At 42.5% G+C, this 21,160-nt stretch overlaps 1 protein-coding gene across 1 annotated transcript in view; it reads right to left on the bottom strand.

Annotated features, from left to right (window-relative positions):
• Positions 1-19,152, bottom strand: part of LOC126267462 (venom allergen 5-like) — a 79,901-nt gene extending 60,749 nt beyond the window's left edge. Inside the window, exon 1 of the mRNA XM_049972732.1 lies at positions 18,973-19,152. Within this exon, the coding sequence (XP_049828689.1) occupies positions 18,973-18,989 (17 nt within the window). The 5' untranslated portion in view covers positions 18,990-19,152. The remainder of the gene's footprint in view (positions 1-18,972) is intronic.
• Positions 19,153-21,160: the final 2,008 nt, after the last annotated feature.

Below are 21,160 nucleotides of genomic sequence, written 5' to 3'. Positions count from 1 at the left end.
ATTAAATGAACTGAAGTATTTCAACAAACGTAGGAGGAGCTTGCGGTATAGATGGGGCTCTAAACACACAGAATTACCTTCAGTTTGTAACGGATAGGGTGCAGCAGTTCCTGGAATTCATTCCTCCAGTTATTAGCCAATCCGCGCGGTACCACAACAAGAAGAATGTCCCGCTACTTCTCGCGGGTAACAGACCGCCTAACCAGAATATTCGGAAATCGTTTGACTGGTCTTTTGGGAAACACGGAATGGCGTACGCGCACACTAGACACTTATAAAAAGTTATCTATGAGGACAATTAAAACGAAAGGTCTACAAGGAACCACTCAATACTCTCGTTGATACAAAATGCCGTGTAATATATATCTTTGCTAGATGAAATTTATCGTCTGCTGTTGCGTCTTTGGAATAGTTTTGCATCATAGCTCTAGGATAGCAAATGGTGCAAATGGCTCTGAGCACTATGGAACTTAACATCTGAGGTTATCAGTTCCCTAGAACTTAGAACTACTTAAACCTGACTAACCTAAGGACATCACAAATATCCATGCCCGAGGCAGGATTCGAACCGGCAACCGTAGTGGTCGTGGGGTTCCAGACTGAAGCGCCTAGAACCGCTAGGTCACAACCGCCGGCGCTGTAGGTTAGAATTTTGATAATTTGATATGACAGTCATAACAGCAATAAGCACACAAACCGCACCTGAGTTACTATGTCCCTTATCGTGGCGTAGGGATAGAGGAAACCGATAGGTTAACACCGACACCGGTGTATTAGTTCAGATTAAATGAAATTCATCGGTATTTGTTTGGTCTCCGTTATAAAACTGTTCTTAATTTTTTATTAATAATCGCTTAAAAAACCAGGATATCAATTTACTATGGTACCATTGCTAAAATGTTTGGTTCTTAAATGAAACTTTTAAAAAAAACGAATGACATTTATTCGTAAAATTTCCATCGCTTTTAAATATTGTATTGTTACAGAAATTGGGTTAAGCACTCCGCTCTGTTTTAATATCGACACCTACAGCTAATGACTAGCAACAGAAACACGACGCAAAAATAACTACGGCAGTGTAGAGACAACAGTGTACGTGCTCAAGTGTGGCGTGACCTATTACATAGTACAGCAACAAAAAACCGGGAATCAGTTATTTTAGAAACCGTTTGTTGTGAGCACTTTCAACAGTCAGCTTAAACTGAGGACGAAAACAATCGGTGTAACCGAAAACCAGTTGATTCAGCGATAACCGCCATGTCTACCCTGACAGAGGCACAGCAGTTTACGGCGCTACTCCGCAGTTGGTAAATGATCACGTTCCGCAAATGTCATATTGTTCAAGATCTCTGCGACGGTTCTTTAGTTTCCCGCAGAAAAAGATATATGGTACCAGAAAAAGACTGTCGGTTTCATTTCGACAGCCATAAAAGTCAAAGATTACTTTCTTAAGTCATAAAACGAATCATATTGTCTGCTTCACCTCTGCACCTTGACAGGTTTACTAGTTCCGAATAAATTTTCGGTGGCCTGTCTTAGCTGCGTCGCTGTGAATTTTGTGGTGAGATAATTGGAAATACTCTGAAGAGCCAAAGAAACTGGTTTACCTGCCTAATAATGTGCAGGGTCCCAGCGAGCACGGCCGGCCGCTGTGGCCAAGTGGTTCTAGGCGCTTCAGCCCGGAATCACGCGGCTGCTACGGTCGCAGGTTCGAATCCTGCCTCGGGCATGGATGTGCGTGATGTCCTTAGGTTAGTTCGGTTTACGTAGTTCTAAGTATAGGGAACTGATGACCTCAGATGTTAAGTCACATAGTGCTTAGAGCCATTTGAACCATTTTTGAACCAGCGAGCACGCAGAAGTGCCACAACATGATGTGGCATGAACTCGACTAATATCTTAAGTATTGCTGGACGGAATTGACACCATGAATCCTGCACGGCTGTCATAAAAGTCGTAAGAGTGTGAGGGGTAGAGATCTCCTCTGAACAGCACATTTGTGACGCATCAAAGATATGCTCAATAATGTTCATGTATGAGGAGTGGCCAGCGGAAGTGTTTAAACTCAGAAAGGTGTTCCTTGAGCCACTCTGTAGCAATTCTGGACATGTGGGGTGTCTCACTGTCCTGCTGGAACTGCCCAAGTCCGTCGGAATACACAATGGCCATGAATGGATGTAGGTGATCAGACAGGATTCATCTGTCAGAGTCGTATACAGATGTGTCAGGGGTCCCATATCACTCCAACTGCACACACCCCACACCTTTACAGAGTCTCCACGATCTTGAACAGCCCCTTGCTGACATACAGAGTCCATGGATTCATCAGGTTGTCTCCATTCTCGTAAACGTCCGTCCACTCGATAAGATTTGACATAAGCCTTGTGTGACCAGTCAACATGTTTCCAGTCATCAATAGTCCAATGTCGGTGTTGACGGGCCCAGGCGAGACGTAAAGCTTTGTGTCGTGCACTATGGGACTTAACATCTGAGGTCATCAGTCCCATAGAACTTATAACTACTTAAACCTAACTAACCTAAGGACACCACACACATCCACGCCCAAGGCAGGATTCGAACCTGCGACCGTAGCCGTCGTGCGGTTGTAGACTGAAGCGCCTAGAACTGTTCGACCACAACGGCCAGCCTGTGGCAGTCAACATGGGTTTCGACAACAGCGATCGTGTAAAACACAGCTGGCTCTATTTATCCACGACACCCAGTAGCGGTGTTCCCTGATTTCCGGAAGGCGTTCTATACATTTCGTACTGCCGCCTGTTGAACAAAATACGACGGTGCGGAATATAAGACCAACAATGTGATTTCATTGAAGAGTTTCTAGCAAACAACATTTCAACATTCGTCTGTAGCATCACATCTCGAATGCTTTGGTTCCCTTCTGTTCCGGTTTTCCCACACTATATGTTTCACTATCATACAGGTATGTACTCCTCTCGTACATTCGCAGAAACTTCTTCCTCAAATTAAGGCCGGTATTTGATATTAATAGACTTCTCTTGGCCAGGAATGCCTTTTTTACCGTAGCTAGTCCGCTTTTGATGTCTTCCTTGCTCCGTTCGTCATTAGTTATTTTACTGCCTAGGTAGCAGAAGTCCTTAACTTAATCTGCTTCGTTACCATCAATGCTGATCTTAAGTTTGTCCGCTCTTCTCATTTCTACTACTTCTCATTACCTTCGTCTTTCTTCGATTCACTCTCAATCCATACTTTGTACTCATTAGACTGTTCATTCCGTTCAGCAGATCATATAATTCTTCTTCACCTTCACTCAAGATAGCAATGTCTTCAACGAATCGTATCATTGATATCCTGTCACGGTTAATTTTTAATTCCACTCCTGAACCGTTCTTTTATGTCCATCATTGCTTCCTCTATGTACAGATTGCCGTTTTCGAAATTGTGTGGATGATGCTTTTCCGAAAGGCAGATTGTACACTCCTGGAAATTGAAATAAGAACACCGTGAATTCATTGTCCCAGGAAGGGGAAACTTTATTGACACATTCCTGGGGTCAGATACATCACATGATCACACTGACAGAACCACAGGCACATAGACACAGGCAACAGAGCATGCACAATGTCGGCACTAGTACAGTGTATATCCACCTTTCGCAGCAACGCAGGCTGCTATTCTCCCATGGAGACGATCGTAGAGATGCTGGATGTAGTCCTGTGGAACGGCTTGCCATGCCATTTCCACCTGGCGCCTCAGTTGGACCAGCAGACCGCGTGAGACGACGCTTCATCCAGTCCCAAACATGCTCAATGGGGGACAGATCCGGAGATCTTGCTGACCAGGGTAGTTGACTTACACCTTCTAGAGCTCGTTGGGTGGCACGGGATACATGCGGACGTGCATTGTCCTGTTGGAACAGCAAGTTCCCTTGCCGGTCTAAGAATGGTAGAACGATGGGTTCGATGACGGTTTGGATGTACCGTGCACTATTCAGTGTCCCCTCGACGATCACCAGAGGTGTACGGCCAGTGTAGGAGATCGCTCCCCACACCATGATGCCGGGTGTTGGCCCTGTGTGCCTCGGTCGTATGCAGTCCTGATTGTGGCGCTCACGTGCATGGCGCCAAACACGCATACGACCATCATTGGCACCAAGGCAGAAGCGACTCTCATCGCTGAAGACGACACGTCTCCATTCGTCCCTCCATTCACGCCTTTCGCGACACCACTGGAGGCGGGCTGCACGATGTTGGGGCGTGAGCGGAAGACGGCCTAACGGTGTGCGGGACCGTAGCCCAGCTTCATGGAGACGGTTGCGAATGGTCCTCGCCGATATCCCAGGAGCAACAGTGTCCCTAATTTGCTGGGAAGTGGCGGTGCGGTCCCCTACGGCATTGCGTAGGATCCTACGGTCTTGAAGTGCATCCGTGCGTCGCTGCGGTCCGGTCCCAGGTCGACGGGCACGTGCACCTTCCGCCGACCACTGGCGACAACATCGGTGTACTGTGGAGACCTCACGCCCCACGTGTTGAGCAATTCGGCGGTACGTCCACCCGGCCTCCCGCATGCCCACTATACGCCCTCGCTCTAAGTCCGTCAACTGCACATACGGTTCACGTCCACGCTGTCGCGGCATGCTACCAGTGTTAAAGACTGCGATGGAGCTCCGTATGCCACGGCAAACTGGCTGACACTGACGGCGGCGGTGCACAAATGCTGCGCAGCTAGCGCCATTCGACGGCCAACACCGCGGTTCCTGGTGTGTCCGCTGTGCCTTGCGTGTGATCATTGCTTGTACAGCCCTCTCGCAGTGTCCGGAGCAAGTATGGTGGGTCTGACACACCGGTGTCAATGTGTTTTTTTTCCATTTCCAGGAGTGTATGTCGCCAGACTCATACATTCTACACACCAACGTCAATAGTTATTTTGTTACCACTTCCTCCAATGATTTTAGAAATTCTGCTGGAATGTTATCTATCCCTTCTGCCTTATTCGACCTTAGATCCTCCAAAGCTCTTTTAAATGAGTATACTTGAGTATTGCTCATCAGTGTGGGATCCGTACCAGGTCGGGTTGACGGAGGAGATAGAGAAGATCGAAAAGAGAGCGGCGCGTTTCGTCACAGAGTTATTTGGTACGCGCGATAGCGTTACGGAGATGTTTAGCGAACTCCGGTGGCAGACTCTGCAAGAGAGGCGCTCTGCATTGCGGTGTAGCTTGCTGTCCAGGTTTCGAGAGGGTGCGTTTCTGGATGAGGCACCGAATATATTGCTTCCCCCTACTTATACCTCCCGAGGAGATCACGAATGTAAAATTAGAGAGATTCTAGCGCGCACGTAGGCTTTCCGGCAGTAGTTCTTCCCGCGAACCATACGCGTCTGCAACCGGAAAGGGAGGTAATGACAGTGGCACGTAAAGTGCCCTCCGCCACACACCGTTGGGTGGCTTGCGGAGTATAAACGTAGATGTAGATGTAGAAATTCTGATTCTAATACTGGATACCGTATCTCTTCGAAATCGACTCTTCTTCTATCACATCAGATAAATCTTCCCCCGCATACAGGCTTTCAATGTATTCCTTCCACCTATCCGCTCTCTACTCCGCATTTAACACTGGAATTTCCGTTGCATTCTTAATGTTATCAACCTCGTTTTTAATGTCACCGAAGGTTTTTTGACTTTCCTGTATGCTGAGTCTGTCCTTCCGACAATCATTTCTTATTCGATGTCTTCACATTTTTGCTGCAGCCATTTCGTCTTAGCTTCCCAGCACTTCCTATTTATTTCATTCGTCAGCGACTTGTATTTCTGTATTCCTGGGTTTCCCGGAACATTTTTGTACTTCTTCCTTTCATCAATCATCTGAAGTATTTCTTCTGTTATACATGGCTTCTTCGTAGTTACCTTCTTTGTACTTATGTTTTCCTTCCCAACTTGTGTGATGGCCCTTTTTAGAGATGTCCATTCCTCTTCAACTGTACTACCTACTGAGCTATTCCTTACTACTGTATCTATAGCCTTAGAGAACTTCAAGCGTATCTTGTCATTCCTTAGTACTTCCGTATCCCACTTCTTTGCGTACTGATTCTTCATCACTAATGTCTTAAACTTCAGACTACTCTTCATCACTACTGTATTGTGATCTGAGTCTATATATGCTCCTTACTACCCAGTATCTGATTTCGAAATCTCTGTCTGACCATGATGTAACCTAACTGAAATCTTCCCGTATAACCTGGCCTTGTCTAAGTATATCTCCTCCTCTTGTGATTCCTGGACAGGGTATTCACTACAACTAGCTGAAACTTGTTGCAGGACTCAATTAGTCTTTCTCCTGTCTCATTCATTGTCTTAATCCCATATTCTCCTGTAACATTTTCTTCTACTCCTTCCCCTACAGCTTTACAGTACCCCATGACTATAAGATCTTCATCTTCCCCCCCCCCCCCCCTTTACATACTGTATTACCTTTTCAATGTCATCATACACTTTCTCTATATCTTCATCTTAAGTTTGCGACGTCGGCATGTATACCTGAACTATCGGTGCCGATGTTGGTTTGCTGTCGATTCTGGAAAGTACGACCCTCTCACTGAACTGTTCACAGAAACACACTCTGTGCCCTGCCTTCCTATTCATAATGAATCCTACTGTTGTTACACCATTTTCTGCTGCTGCTGATATTACTGTATACTTATCTGACTAGAAATCTTTCTCTTCTTTCCACTTCATTCACGGACTCCTACTATATCTAGATTGAGCCTTTGCATTTTCGTTTTCATATTTTCTAGTTTCCCTACCACGTTCAAGATTCTGACATTCCACGCCCCGAGTCTTAGAACGTTATCCTTCCTTTGATTATTCAATCTTTTTCTCTTGGTAACCTCCCACTTGGCAGTCCCCTCCCGGAGATCCGAATAAGGGACTATTCCGGAGTCTTTTGTCAATGGAGAGATCATCATGATAGTTCTTCAATTACAGGTCACGTGTCCTGTGGATGCACGTTACGGTCTTTAATGTAGTGGTTTCCATTGCCATCTACATCCTCATGCCGTTGGTCCTTGTTGATTCTTCCGCCTTTAGCGGCAGCTTCCCAGCCCTGGGACAAGGAGTGCCCTGAACCTCTGTCCGCTCCTCCGCCTTCTTTGAAAAGGGCGTTGGCAGAATAAGGGTGACTTCTTACTCCGGAAGTCTTCGGCCGCCAATGCCGCTTATTAATCAAAATTTAAGCAACGGCGGGATATAATCCTGAGACTGAAGACGTTTTGACTATGAATCAAAGACGCTACGCCCCCTTTTTTTTGGACCTATCTTCTCATTTTGACAACTTTAATCTCCAAGAAAAAAGAAACAATAGCAAATCAAACCCTAATTGACACCGCCACTTTAACTCTGCCATAGAAAAAGAAATGAACTAATCCTTTTCAGGCGCTGCCCCTAACTATTCCCTCACTTTTTTATTTATTTTACTTATTTATTATTTATTACATGATTACATTTAGGAAACGTGTACAAATGATAATTCTAGTTACTGAGTGTTACTACAATGGTGGCATTCAAGGAGTAAAAAAATAAAACAAAATAAAGTAAAAAATAAAAAATAGAAAGAAATAGAAAGTAAAAAAATAAAATAAAAACACCTATACCACGGGTGTTATAGGACCATTATTTGTTACAATATAATTAACTGGTTTAATAGGTAACGTCGGAAGTTCCATGAGGTTTTTCGCGGATGATGCGGCCGTTTACAGAGAAGTAGCAATGCTAGGAAACTGGAGAGAATTTCAAGAAAACCGCAGAGAGTCGGCGCTTGATGCAGGGAGTGGCAAGTCGACGCTCAACGTAAACAAATCTAACGTATTTCGAATATATATATATATATATATATATATATATATATATATATATATATATATATATATATATATACAGAAAGACCTTTCCTGTATGATTACATGTTTACAGAACAATTACTGCAAGCATGTACAGGAATATGTCTATGGAGCGATATGAAGTGCAGGAACCACATAAAATTAATCATGTATAAAGCAGACTGCAGACTGAGATTCACTGAAATAATTGTCAGGGAATGTAGTCCACCAAACAAGGAAGCAGCTTATAAAACATTAGTTCGACCTATAATTGAATATTTCTGGTCACCCTGGGATCCGTACCAGATAGGAGTGACATAGCAAACAGAGGCGATCTAAAGAAGAGCAGTAAATTTCCTTGTGGGTTCATTTACTTTGTGCGAAGCGCCACGGACGTGCTCAGCCAACTCGAGTGGCAGACGCCGTAAGACACGGTGTTCTGAGAGCGTACTTTTCTAGAAGAGTCACCCAGTACTTTGCTTTCTCCTGCGTATATGTAGCGAAAAGACCATCATCAGAAATTTTGTGAGATTTGAGCTAACACGGTGGTTTACCAGCAATCGTTCTTCCGCGAACCATACGAGAGTGGAACAAGACAACGAGGAAGTGACAATGCTACACAAAGTACCCTCCGCCACACACCGTAAGGAGGCTTAAGGGGTATAGATGTAGATGAAAATGTAGTTGAAACGTTTCTTGATAGTCCAGTATCAAATGTTGGACAGAGAGAGCCAGTGTCGATTTTCAGCTGATCAGTATTTCATTATTGCGAAGGCTGATTTTCCCACTGTCTGTAAACAAAATAATTCACCACAACGCCACAATAATTTAGTAGGCAAGAATCATAAAAGAAGGCTGTATACATGGAAGAAGCCTGGAGATACTGACAGGTTTCAGATAGATTATATAATGGTACGACAGAGACTTAGGAACCAGGTTTTAAATTGTAAGACATTTCCAGGGGCAGATGTGGACTCTGACCACAATCTATTGGTTATGACCTGTAGATTAAAACTGCAAAAAGGTGGGAATTTAAGGAGATGGGACCTGGCTAAACTAAAAAAACCAGAGGTTGTACGGAGTTTCAAGGAGAGCATAAGGGAACAATTGACAGGAATGGGGGAAAGAAATACAATAGAAGAAGAATGGGTACCTTTGAGGTATGAAGTAGTGAAGGCAGCAGAGGATCAAGTAGGTAAAAAGACGAGGGCTAGTAGAAATCCTTGGGTAACAGAAGAAATATTGAATTTAATTGATGAAAGGAGAAAATATAAAAATGCAGTAAATGAATCAAGCAAAAACGAATACAAACGTCTAAAAATGAGATCGACAGGAAGTGCAAAATGGCTAAGCAGGGATGGCTAGAGGACAAATGTAAGGATGTAGAGGCTTATCTCACTAGGGGTAAGATAGATACTGCCTACAGGAAAATTAAAGAGACCTTTGGAGAAGAGAGAGCCAGTTGTATGAATATCAAGTGCTCAGATGGAAACCCAGTTCTAAGCAAAGAAGGGAAAGCAGGAAGGTGGAAGGAGTATATAGAAGATCTATACAAGGGCAATGTACTTGAGGACAATATTATGGAAATGGAAGAGGATGTAGATGAAGATGAAATGGGAGATACGATACTGCGTGAAGAGTTTGACAGAGCACTGAAAGACCTGAGTCGAAATAAGGCCCCCGGAGTAGACAATATTCCATTGGAACTACTGACGGCCTTGGGAGATCCAGTCCTGACAAAATTCTACCATCTGGTTAGCAAGATGTATGAGACAGGCGAAATACCCTCAGACTTCAAGAAGAATATAATAATTCCAATCCCAAAGATAGCAGGTGTTGACAGATGTGAAAATTACCGAACTACATCTACATCTACATCTACATGACTACTCTGCAATTCACATTTAAGTGCTTGGCAGAGGGTTCATCGAACCACAATCATACTATCTCTCTACTATTCCACTCCCGAACAGCGAGCGGGAAAAACGAACACCTAAACCTTTCTGTTCGAGCTCTGATTTCTCTTATTTTATTTTGATGATCATTCCTACCTATGTAGGTTGGGCTCAACAAAATATATTCGCATTCGGAAGAGAAAGTTGGTGACTGAAATTTCGTAAAAAGGTCTCGCCGCGACGAAAAACGTCTATGCTGTAATGACTTCCATCCCAACTCGTGTATCATATCTGCCACACTCTCTCCCCTATAACATGATAATACAAAACGAGCTGCCCTTTTTTTGCACCCTTTCGATGTCCTCCGTCAATCCCACCTGGTAAGGATCCCACACCGCGCAGCAATATTCTAACAGAGGACGAACGAGTGTAGTGTAAGCTGTCTCTTTAGTGGACTTGTTGCATCTTCTAAGTGTCCTGCTAATGAAACGCAACCTTTGGCTCGCCTTCCCGACAATATTATCTATGTGGTCCTTCCAACTGAAGTTGTTCGTAATTTTAACACCCAGGTACTTAGTTGAATTGACAGCCTTGAGAATTGTACTATTTATCGAGTAATCGAATTCCAACGGATTTCTTTTGGAACTCATGTGGATCATCTCACACTTTTGTTATTTAGCGTCAACTGCCACCTGACACACCATACAGCAATCTTTTCTAAATCGCTTTGCAACTGATACTGGTCTTCGGATGACCTTACTAGACGGTAAATTACAGCATCATCTGCGAACAATCTAAGAGAACTGCTCAGATTGTCACCCAGGTCATTTATATAGATCAGGAACAGCAGAGGTCCCAGGACGCTTCCCTGGGGAACACCTGATATCACTTCAGTTTTACTCGATGTTTTGCCGTCTATTACTACGAACTGCGACCTTCCTGACAGGAAATCACGAATCCAGTCGCACAACTGAGACGATACCCCATAGCTCCGCAGCTTGATTAGAAGTCGCTTGTGAGGAACGGTGACAAAAGCTTTCGGGAAATCTAGAAATACGGAATCAACTTGAGATCCCCTGTCGATATCGTCCATTACTTCGTGCGAATAAAGAGCTAGCTGCGTTGCACAAGAGCGATGTTTTCTGAAGCCATGCTGATTACGTGTCAATAGATCGTTCCCTTCGAGGTGATTCATAATGTTTGAATACAGTATATGCTCCAAAACCCTACTGCAAACCGACGTCAATGATATAGGTCTGTAGTTAAATGGATTACTCCTACTATCCTTCTTGAACACTGGTGCGACCTGCGCAATTTTCCAATCTGTAGGTACAGATCTATCGGTGAGCGAGCGGTTGTATATGATTGCTAAGTAGGGAGCTATAGTATCAGCGTAATCTGAAAGGAACCTAATCGGTATACAATCTGGACCTGAAGACTTGCCCGTATCAAGCGATTTGAGTTGCTTCGCAACCCCTAAGGTATCTACTTCTAAGAAACTCATGCTACCAGATGTTCGTGTTTCAAATTCTGGAATATTCCATTCGTCTTCCCTGGTGAAGGAATTTCGGAAAACTGCGTTCAATAACTCCGCTTTAGCGGCACAGTCGTCGGTAACAGTACCATCGGCACTGCGCAGCGAAGGTATTGACTGCGTCTTGCCGCTTGTGTACTTTACATACGACCAGAATTTCTTCGGATTTTCTACCAAATTTCGAGACAATGTTTCGTTGTGGAACCTATTAAAGGCATCTCGCATCGAAGTACGTGCCAAATTTCGCGCGTCTGTAAATTTTAGCCCATCTTCGGGATTTCGCGTTCTTCTGAACTTTGCATGCTTTTTCCGTTGCCTCTGCAACAGCGTTCGGACTTTTTTTATGTACCACGGGGGATCCGTTCCATCTCTTACCAATTTATGAGGTATGAATATCTCAATTGCTGTTGCTACTATATCTTTGAATTTGAGCCACATCTCGTCTACATTCGCATATCAGTTTAATAAGTCACAGCTGCAAAATACTAACGCGAATTCTTTACAGACGAATGGAAAAACTAGTAGAAGCCGACCTCGGGGAAGATCAGTTTGGATTCCGTAGAAATGTTGGAACACGTGAGGCAATACTGACCCTACGACTTATCTTAGAAGCTAGATTAAGGAAGGGCAAGAATATGTTTCTAGCATCTGTAGACTTAGAGAAAGTCTTTGACAATGTTGACTGGAATATACTCTTTCAAATACTGAAGGTGGCAGGGGTAAAATACAGGGAGCGAAAGGCTATTTACAATTTGTACAGAAACCAGATGGCAGTTATAAGATTCGAGGGACATGAAAGGGAAGCAGTGGTTGGGAAGGGAGTGAGACAGGGTTGTAGTCTCTCCCCGATGCTATTCAATCTGTATATTGAGCAAGCAGTGAAGGAAACAAAAGAAAATTTTGGAGTAGGTATTAAAGTCCATGGAGAAGAAATAAAAACTTTGAGGTTCGCCGATGACATCGTAATTTTGTCAGAGACAGCAAAGGACTTGGAAGAGCAGTTGAATGGAATGGATAGTGTCTTGAAAGGAAGATATAAGATGATCATCAACAAAAGCAAAACGAGGATAATGGAATGTAGTCAAATTAAGTCGGGTGATGCTGAGGGAATTAGATTAGGAAGTGAGACACTTAAAGTAGCAAAGGAATTTTGCTATTTAGGAAGTAAAATAACTGATGATGGTCGAAGTAGAGAGGATATAAAATGTAGACTGGCAATGGCAAGGAAAGCGTTTCTGAAGAAGAGAAATTTGTTAACATCGAGTATAGATTTAAGTGTCAGGAAGTCATTTCTGAAAGTACTTGTATGGAGTGTAGCCATGTATGGAAGTGAAACGTGGACGATAAATAGCTTGGACAAGAAGAGAATAGAAGCTTTCGAAATGTGGTGCTACAGAAGAATGCTGAAGATTAGATGGGTAGATCACATAACTAATGAGGAAGTGTTGAACAGGGTTGGGGAGAAGAGAAGTTAGTGGCACAACTTGACCAGAAGAAGGGACCGGTTGGTAGGACATGTTCTGAGGCATCAAGGGATCACCAATTTAGTATTGGAGGGCAGTGTGGAGGGCAAAAATCGTAGAGCGACAACCAAGAGATGAATACACTAAGCAGATTCAGAAGGATGTAGGTTGCAGTAGGTACTGGGAGATGAAGAAGCTTGCACAGGATGGAGTAGCATGGAGAGCTGCATCAAACCAGTCTCAGGACTGAAGGCCACAACAACAACGCGGAAGCTGTGTGGTCGGTAGAACAGCAGATCATAGACTGATGGGTTTCAAGCACAGAAGTATCACACAGCCACGATATCATTGCACTTGGCCTCGCGTGGCTGTTATCAGGAACACGCAGTTACAGTAAACAAGTACAGCGGCGACTAAGAAAACGAGTCGCAGTGACAATGCTGTCAGGTCAGTTATGCATATACTGCCGACTGGTGCAGCGAGTTCTCGTGAAATGTAATCAGTAGGGCAGTGCGGTGTTATCCAACCCCTGAGAGTGGCAAACACGCGAAAATGCCTCGAAAGTGGACACAGGCCGGCGGCAAAGAGCTTACATTCGAAGTTGTACAATTGTCGGCCTCTGTAGCTGCCCTTTCAGCGCGACCTATTGTTAACCGAAGAGGCCCGGGTTCACTTCCCGGGCGCGTCGTAGATTTTCTTCGCTCAATCACTGGGTTTTGCTTCGTTCTCATGTTCGTATCGTCGTACTTGACATTTCGCTATTGAGATGGCTGTATGAATAGGTCTCTAAAGCCAGTATAAAAGTAGAAAATTAAAAATTAGTTTTACAATTGGCCAGGAATAAGAAAATCAGAATAAAGTAATGACACCTGAACAGAAAGAATATTGTGAGCTGTGAAAATAATAGGAGAGCCAGAAATAACAGTAAAATACAATTTGAAAGATTAAGAAAACGGAAGAAAACAGGGAATAGGAACCAAAGGCGTTCTGGAAAAGTGTTTCTCTGGTTGATTTCGACAGAGAATTCATTCGAAAAAATTTTTGGAGCCTTATGGGCAGAAGGAATTACAGAAGTTGAGAATCCTACTTATACTTAAAAAAAAATCATTTTCAGGGAGCAAAGGAAAGATTTGGGAAATGATGAGATTTCGTTTCAAAAAATATAAAACATAAGAGAATCACCCAATCGGAACGTTTTGACATAGTTTCAAAGCTTACGGGAGGGATCCAAATAAACCACTAACGGGTACCTACTCATTACGCCACGAAAAAAGTGCTAGCAGGATGAAGAAGTTGCGGATGTAACGACTAACAGCAATGGTTGACAAAGAATTATACACTTAGGTGACAAAAGTCACGGCATACCTCCCAACATCTCCTTTTGCCCAGCGTACTGCAGCAAGTCGACATCACATGAACTCAACAAATAATTGGAAGTACGCTGCAAAAATGCTCAGCCATGCTGTCTCTACAGCCATTCATAACTGCGAAAGTGTTGCAGGTGCAGGATTTTGTGCACGAACTGATCTCTCGATTGTTCCAAAAATGTTCGATGTGGTTCATGTCGAGCGACCTAGGTGGCCAAAGCACTTACTCGAATTGTGCAGAATGTTCTTCACTGGCTAACAATTGTGGCCCAGTGACAGGGCGCATTGTAATCCATAAAATTCCATCGTTGTTAGGGAATATGATCAAAATTAATTCTGAATCGAGCTTAACAAGGAAAGAGCTTTAACAAATTTTGTGTTACAGTAAGCCAAATCAGTTGTTAAAGGAGATGTTAAGGGACTTACCGTTCTGAGTCGCCCATCATATCAATGTGATTTGAACCCTGTATAACTAATCTAGAGACCCCTACGGTCGCAGGTTCGAATCCTGTCTCGGACATGGATGTGTGTGATGTCCTTAGGTTAGTTAGGTTTAAGTAGTTCTAAGTTCTAGGGGACTCATGACCTCAGAAGTTAAGTCCCATGGTGCTCAGAACCATTTGACCCATTTTGAACTAATCTAGAATACAGAGCAACAAAAAGTTGTAGGTAAAACGTTTTTTCTTTAAGTTAACTACCCGAAGACAAATAACCAAAGAGAACATTATCTAAGATCCCAACATGATTGGTCAAAAGCCCATGAACGTGTTAAAGGAAATGAAAATGAACATTGGCGCTGAGATGTGTCAATCGAAGAATCGATAGAGAATATGATAATGAATGCTCTTCTGGAAAGTTTATATGAACACGCACCACATGACGACGACACTGATATTGAAAGTGACGTGGCAAATGAAACTGGAACGGATTCCAATGAAACAGAAATAGCAGATGAAGGATTTGCTGTCCACCCCTTGTGTAATGGACCATCCACTTCATAAATCTAATCAACAAGGTTATCGAGTATTCATTGCATAACTGTCGCTGTAGCGTCCTTCCTTGCCTCCACAACACCGATTACTCGCTGACCCGTAATAACCGATCGAAGCACAGTCAGTCCCAGAGGCAATAACAACTTAGTCGACTAATAAACACACGAACCATATCTGTGAGTTACGCGTTTACTTACATTTGGGAAAGTAGGGAAGACGTTCGTGGGAGCCCTTCTCATAACAACAAGACAGCGATTTGCGTTGCAGTTATCTTGTTACTATTTGATCACGTTCCGCACGTAAACAGTAAACCGCCGATTCTTTAAATAATCGAACTCCCATTTGTAAAACATCTTCAAACTCATGACCACTTTATAAATGACTTATTGTGTTAACTATTTGACGTTAAACACGTAAGCGAGAAGAAGTTTAGGAAAGGGTTCAAATTATTTTTGAACATTGTTGGTAGTCGTTAAGTCCACTCGTTATCAAACACTGAATGAGTGTAGTCTGGATATTTTGCGTTCAGTTTGAAGAAAAAGTTATCTTCACGTATTTCAGTTTTCATAAAGTCGTACCTCCTGAACTAAGTCTGAAAGAAAGATATAATTTTGCAAATATATTCATGGTGTATGTGGATACTTTTGTAAAATGTGCTGCGAATAGAGATAATAATCAAGAAATAATAAATTAAAAGTCATCCCACTTTTAATACATGAACAGCGAAAATGTGATAAGCGATACAGTTTTTCTCTGTTGTCATTCTGTGAGGAGAGTGAGTGATATAAAGTTTCACAAAGGTTTGAAATTATTTATTTAGTTTATTGCAAGTCAGAAATGGTCTCTCTCAAATGCTGGATGATTATAGTGTGCACAATCTGCGCTCCGTAAGTTACGTTACCCCGGCACTTATACACCGTTTTAAACTGTAATACTTGTCTTATTGTACTAAACCTTTAACATAAGATTATGCCTCTTAACGAGTAGATTGTAGTAGAATTTAAAATTTTTAAATTCCTGCACTACTTACGTGAAATATTGAAAATCAGATTTTTGTGATCTTGGAAGCCGCAAGATAGGCAACCTGTAACGTGCATCATGCACCATGAACCATGGATGGTTTAACCATGAACCATGAACGATGAGCCGAGTTAGCAGCTAAGTAATATATACGTTCTCTTAGTAGCCTCTCCCCAATGTAACAGAAAAAAACTGTGCAGTTCTATTAAAAAGTAATTCTTATAATTCGTCAGCTATAAACGTTAAAGCTTGCTTGCTTACCTCGGAAAATTCGCCACATTGTCCCGATACTTTACCAAAACCGCACTGCAATATGTTTACGCGTTCTGGATACCAGCGAGCTCAAACTTTTATTACAAGAAAAGTATTTACTTTCTAACGAACATATCTGTTTGAAATTTTGGTTACAGGACCATCAAGCACCTCTGAATGTGCTGCTGAATGTCGTTTTCTGCAAAATTCTGTAAACGTTCTCTAGATGACACTACAGTCGCCATTGCAGAAGCCAATTGGAATGCAGATATCTTAATTATAGACGCCAATGAGGACTTTCAATAAAATACTACAAACAATATGAATGACTACAAAACGCATAGTGAAGAAAACCAAGCTAATCACCTCATAACTACACATTCTACAATAGCAATTCTGCACTTCACGGCCAAGTTATCCTCAGGTTCACCAATATCGAAGCCAGCGTTCTGCTACTTGTAACTAAGTGTTGGTCTATATACTTCTGCGTATAATTGATTGTAAATGACAGAATGCATTTTCATAATGAATAATCTGTCAATCAATTTTGGCTGCGTGTCCCTGTAACATAGTTTAAGAAATTCTCTTATTTTCTTGGTGTATATTTTATGTCCAGAGGTTGTCCATATTTTGTAGTTTTAGATGGAAGGCTTTTTAAAACTACATCTTCTCCTGCATGCACTTAAAATTGTTCTAGTTCATTCGTATGTCCAGATCAGCAGTCACTAAGTACTAGTGAATTTGCCGGCAAATATGAACTCAAACGTGACAGGACTTCACCGCTCACTCTTTCATCTATGAACACATTTGGAGGACACGGATTTTCTGTTTCCGTTGACACACGGGATCCAAATTTCCCATTTGGTTCTTGGAAGTTTGCGCCCATTTTATGGACAGCGTTCTTTCTGAAGAAGGCTCATACCTACACTGACTCTCACCACAGTTCCATACCGGGCCCACCTGGGTATTTTCTATCCTGTTATGTGCACTGACTTCAGCAACAAGTGTTTGAGCTCTTTGAATCATATTTTCTTCCCCGTCCTTTTCTTTTCATTCTTGGAGCATAGTTACACGGCGTGACGTAATCCTAAACACCTTTCTCAAACTGTTAATAATTCCAAGTAACGCTGTAGAGTTTGTACACCCGATATTTCACGCTACGTCTGATGCCCAAAGCTCTAAATTCCAATAATGAACGGAAGAACCGCATTATCACGCTTCGTCAAACCTAGCCGTAACACGCTGCCTGATGATACTGATCTGTAGCGTACGATTTCCTTTGAAAACTGTATGGCCTTCTCCTTTCTTTTACAGCACGCTTTTAACATTGCTTTTAGCCTTCAGTTTAGGGTATCCTTACACGATCTTGTCAGAAGTGTTGATAATCATCGTACATGTATGTGGCCTCTTGTGTGTTGTCATCAAACACCGTGATGACACTTTCGACTTTAAACTTTTTGTCAGGAGAAGGTTGGAATTCAGTTTCACTGCTTCCATCGCCTCCTCTCGAACTTGCCATATCGCTAACACGTGCAGTGAGGTGTTCATCATTATCATCACTAGCACCACAATTACGTGTTAGCGTTAAACCAGTATCCGTTTCTAACTGATGATAACATTTCTGCACTATAACAGATACCAGAAAACATGCGGATGAATCATCTTCTACGCCAGTCCCATCATTACGAAGAACAGTTCGTAACTTCATCTCAGCCAATCGAAGGATTGATTACCAATCGCCGTCCCATCTGACGCTCCACTACACAAATAAATTCACAAAATGCAACTTTACGGACACTCTGCGCCGTCTCTGCTGGTCTCAGCTGGCATAGTGGCCGGAAAAGTTCGAACGGTTTACTCAGCGTTCTCTAGTGAACGGGTGCCGAAGTTTGTAGATAAATGAACATCATCGGTTCGATAGGGAACCTACGTATGATACCTCACGGGCGTGAGGTGTAAAGTTGTTTGTTCGAATTCAAACACAATCCTTGGCAGCAAAGGCTGGATGCGGGACATTGAATTCAAACAACTCATACTAAAGGGTTAAAAACACAGAACTTTAAGTTGGCTGCAGTGCGCAGCATGGCATGACTACTGTACCTCGCTCATAATTCGTAAACTAGAGCTTAAATGGATATGTTACCATACTTAGTAAAGGGAAAGAACTTCTGTTTGGCCTAATGAAAGAAAAATATATTTGTAACGCTAGAAAACCTTTGACGTATATTAGTACCGTGTGCGAAGAATGTGTGTGTGTGTGTGTGTGCGTGTGTGTGTGAAATCGTATAGGACTTTACTGCTAAGGTTATCAGTCCCTAAGCTTACACACTACGTAACCTAAATTGTCCTAAGGACAAACACACACACCAATGCCCAAGGGAGGACTCGAACCTCCGCCTGGACCAGCCGCATAGTTCATGACTGATGAATGTTTTATCTGTAGTTGACTGATACATATTTGCGTTTGTTTTGCGTTCTGTACCGCAAATTAAGGCATCTACACTCTTTACAAGGTTGTAATACGCAGACAGGCGAATAGTCTAAAACATTTGGAAAACCCAAGTGGTCAGATCCAGACGCCGGGGGAGTGTGAACTAACCTGTTCAGTGTGGTCATCCTGATGAAAGCTACTTGAAAATGTGCACGTGGTGTACTGCACCTGTGACAGGGAGCTGCAGACCGCCGCCTTTTGTAGACACGGAAGAACTGCGCGCCTCGTGGAGTTTCTGCGATAAGCAGTAGTTTTCCTTTCCAGCTTTTCCCGTATCGTATCCGTATATTACTCACAGGCGTCAACAGTTTAGTACAACTTAAAACGTCGAGTGAGTTGCGAAAGAGGCATTAAAACGCCGCGAACAGTCGGCCCTTGAGTACTGTTTCTCAGTCGAAACGAGTGATTTCACGAAGTACGTCACGAAGTGCCCCAGTTTACGACCTACACCACTCACGCCGTTCCAGGAATGCCTGAACGACGCGTCCTAGAGGTCAACGCGTTTAAAAGATAATTCCGCTTTGTACTCTACGCCACGTATTCTGGTAGCAAATAAATTTTTAGCGAATTTTATTACTGTTTCTTCAAGTCTTTATCGTGGAGTTACCTATAATAAATGGCTGAAGTAACAATAACAATTGAATCCATTATTGTTGTGAGGACTGCGACTGGCAATCAAAATAAAACGCAGATTTACAGTTCTGCGTCAGTCTCGATATTTTTATTCGTGTAGCTGTGTAACAAATTCAGAGGTGGCACAATCAACAACCGTTAAATCGGCATTAAAGCTTTGCACTCACACACAATAAATACATCAGATTATACATTTTACGTATTTGATCGTAGGCTTTGCGTGATGTTTTCATTTAACTTTCTCATCAGCAGTTTCCAGTTTATTTGTAATAAATGATTGAGGAAAGAAATGTTAAAACACAGCTGTCATTCGGATGTTTTGTTTACACATTTTTAAAGGAGATAGGACGTCTGTGTGTCCAAGCAATTAACGTCAGTATCTTCCTCTTTCTTCGTAAAGTTTACGAAATTTTGCACGGAAAAATGTTACTGGCATCCACTAAATAGCTCTTTATCACATAAGCAATATTTTTTCTTTCAGAGAGTATCCCCCTCGGCTTCACAATAGTAAATGAAGAGAAAGTTACTTATTTTTGCGATAATCTCTAGAACAGTTTTATTCAATGTTACTGTATCTCACTTTCGGACCCATACAGATTCATAGTGACTCAAATAAAATAGCTGTATTTTTTAATTCTTTGATTTCTCTTTATTTTTCGCTGTTGAGAGAAGTTCCGTCAAAAATTTCACATGTGACCGGAACTCCTGAGTCAGCTATTGCCCTCAGGGAGAACTGGCGCAGCTTCGATGCGTAATTTTTCATTTACCTTATCTCCATCGTCAGTTCTGAGACTGTCTGTAGCTCCCGTGAATAATTGCACGTGATATGAAAGGAACGAAAACAGGATTTCAATACAGTGTTATATTCCGTTCTACTCTCTGATTAACGCAAAAGAAAAGCAAAACTCCGTATGATACTCAGCTCTTCTGGTGCTCTGTCCGTAACTGTTCTTTTGTTGTCAACTCGAGTAATACGTGTGTGCAGGTGCACATATTTTTAAAAAGTGTCATGTAATGGAATTGTCTCTAACAATAACTATGCATGTTGTCGGTTAAACCATCACCATGAGGACCAAAGCATGTCTCACATAATGACAAGCATTGGAAATTTCATACAGTAGCTTTCGAGGTGGCCTTGACGCAATGTTGCATCTTTCACAAATAATTAACTAACTGAATCAGCTACAGTTTTTTATAGACTCGATGTAGCAGCGCCTTGAGAGGTTACAAGATATTTATAATACAAGTACAACTATGTGCGTGCGTTACTATGAAGCGGAAAACTGAGCATGTAAAGTCTTCACTACACAACCAGAAGCATATTTTATCCTTCTATTGTAGCCCAAACTGTTTGTTTTTAACAGTATTATGTGCCGCAAAAGCTGCGAAAACTGTAGAAGGGCACCTCAAGAGATATAAATGTCGCAAATGACGGACTTTATCAAGTAATCGCCGTTACTACGTAAGGAACTTAAACTGAAAGTAGTGGCACGTGTTTCAGAACATTATTCCTTGTAACTGTTCGTAAGACTCACGTTATTTCATCGAGTCTTCCGCCGCGCGTGATTAGCCGAGCGGTCTTGGGCGCTGCAGTCACGGACTGTACGGCCGGTCCCGGCGGAGGTTCGAGTCCTCCCTCGGGCATGGGTGTGTGTGTTTGTCC

This window comes from Schistocerca gregaria, chromosome 4 (assembly GCF_023897955.1).
Source record: "Schistocerca gregaria isolate iqSchGreg1 chromosome 4, iqSchGreg1.2, whole genome shotgun sequence".
NCBI classification, from domain to species: Eukaryota; Metazoa; Arthropoda; class Insecta; order Orthoptera; family Acrididae; genus Schistocerca; species Schistocerca gregaria.
This window is presented reverse-complemented; position numbering and strand designations above follow the sequence as displayed.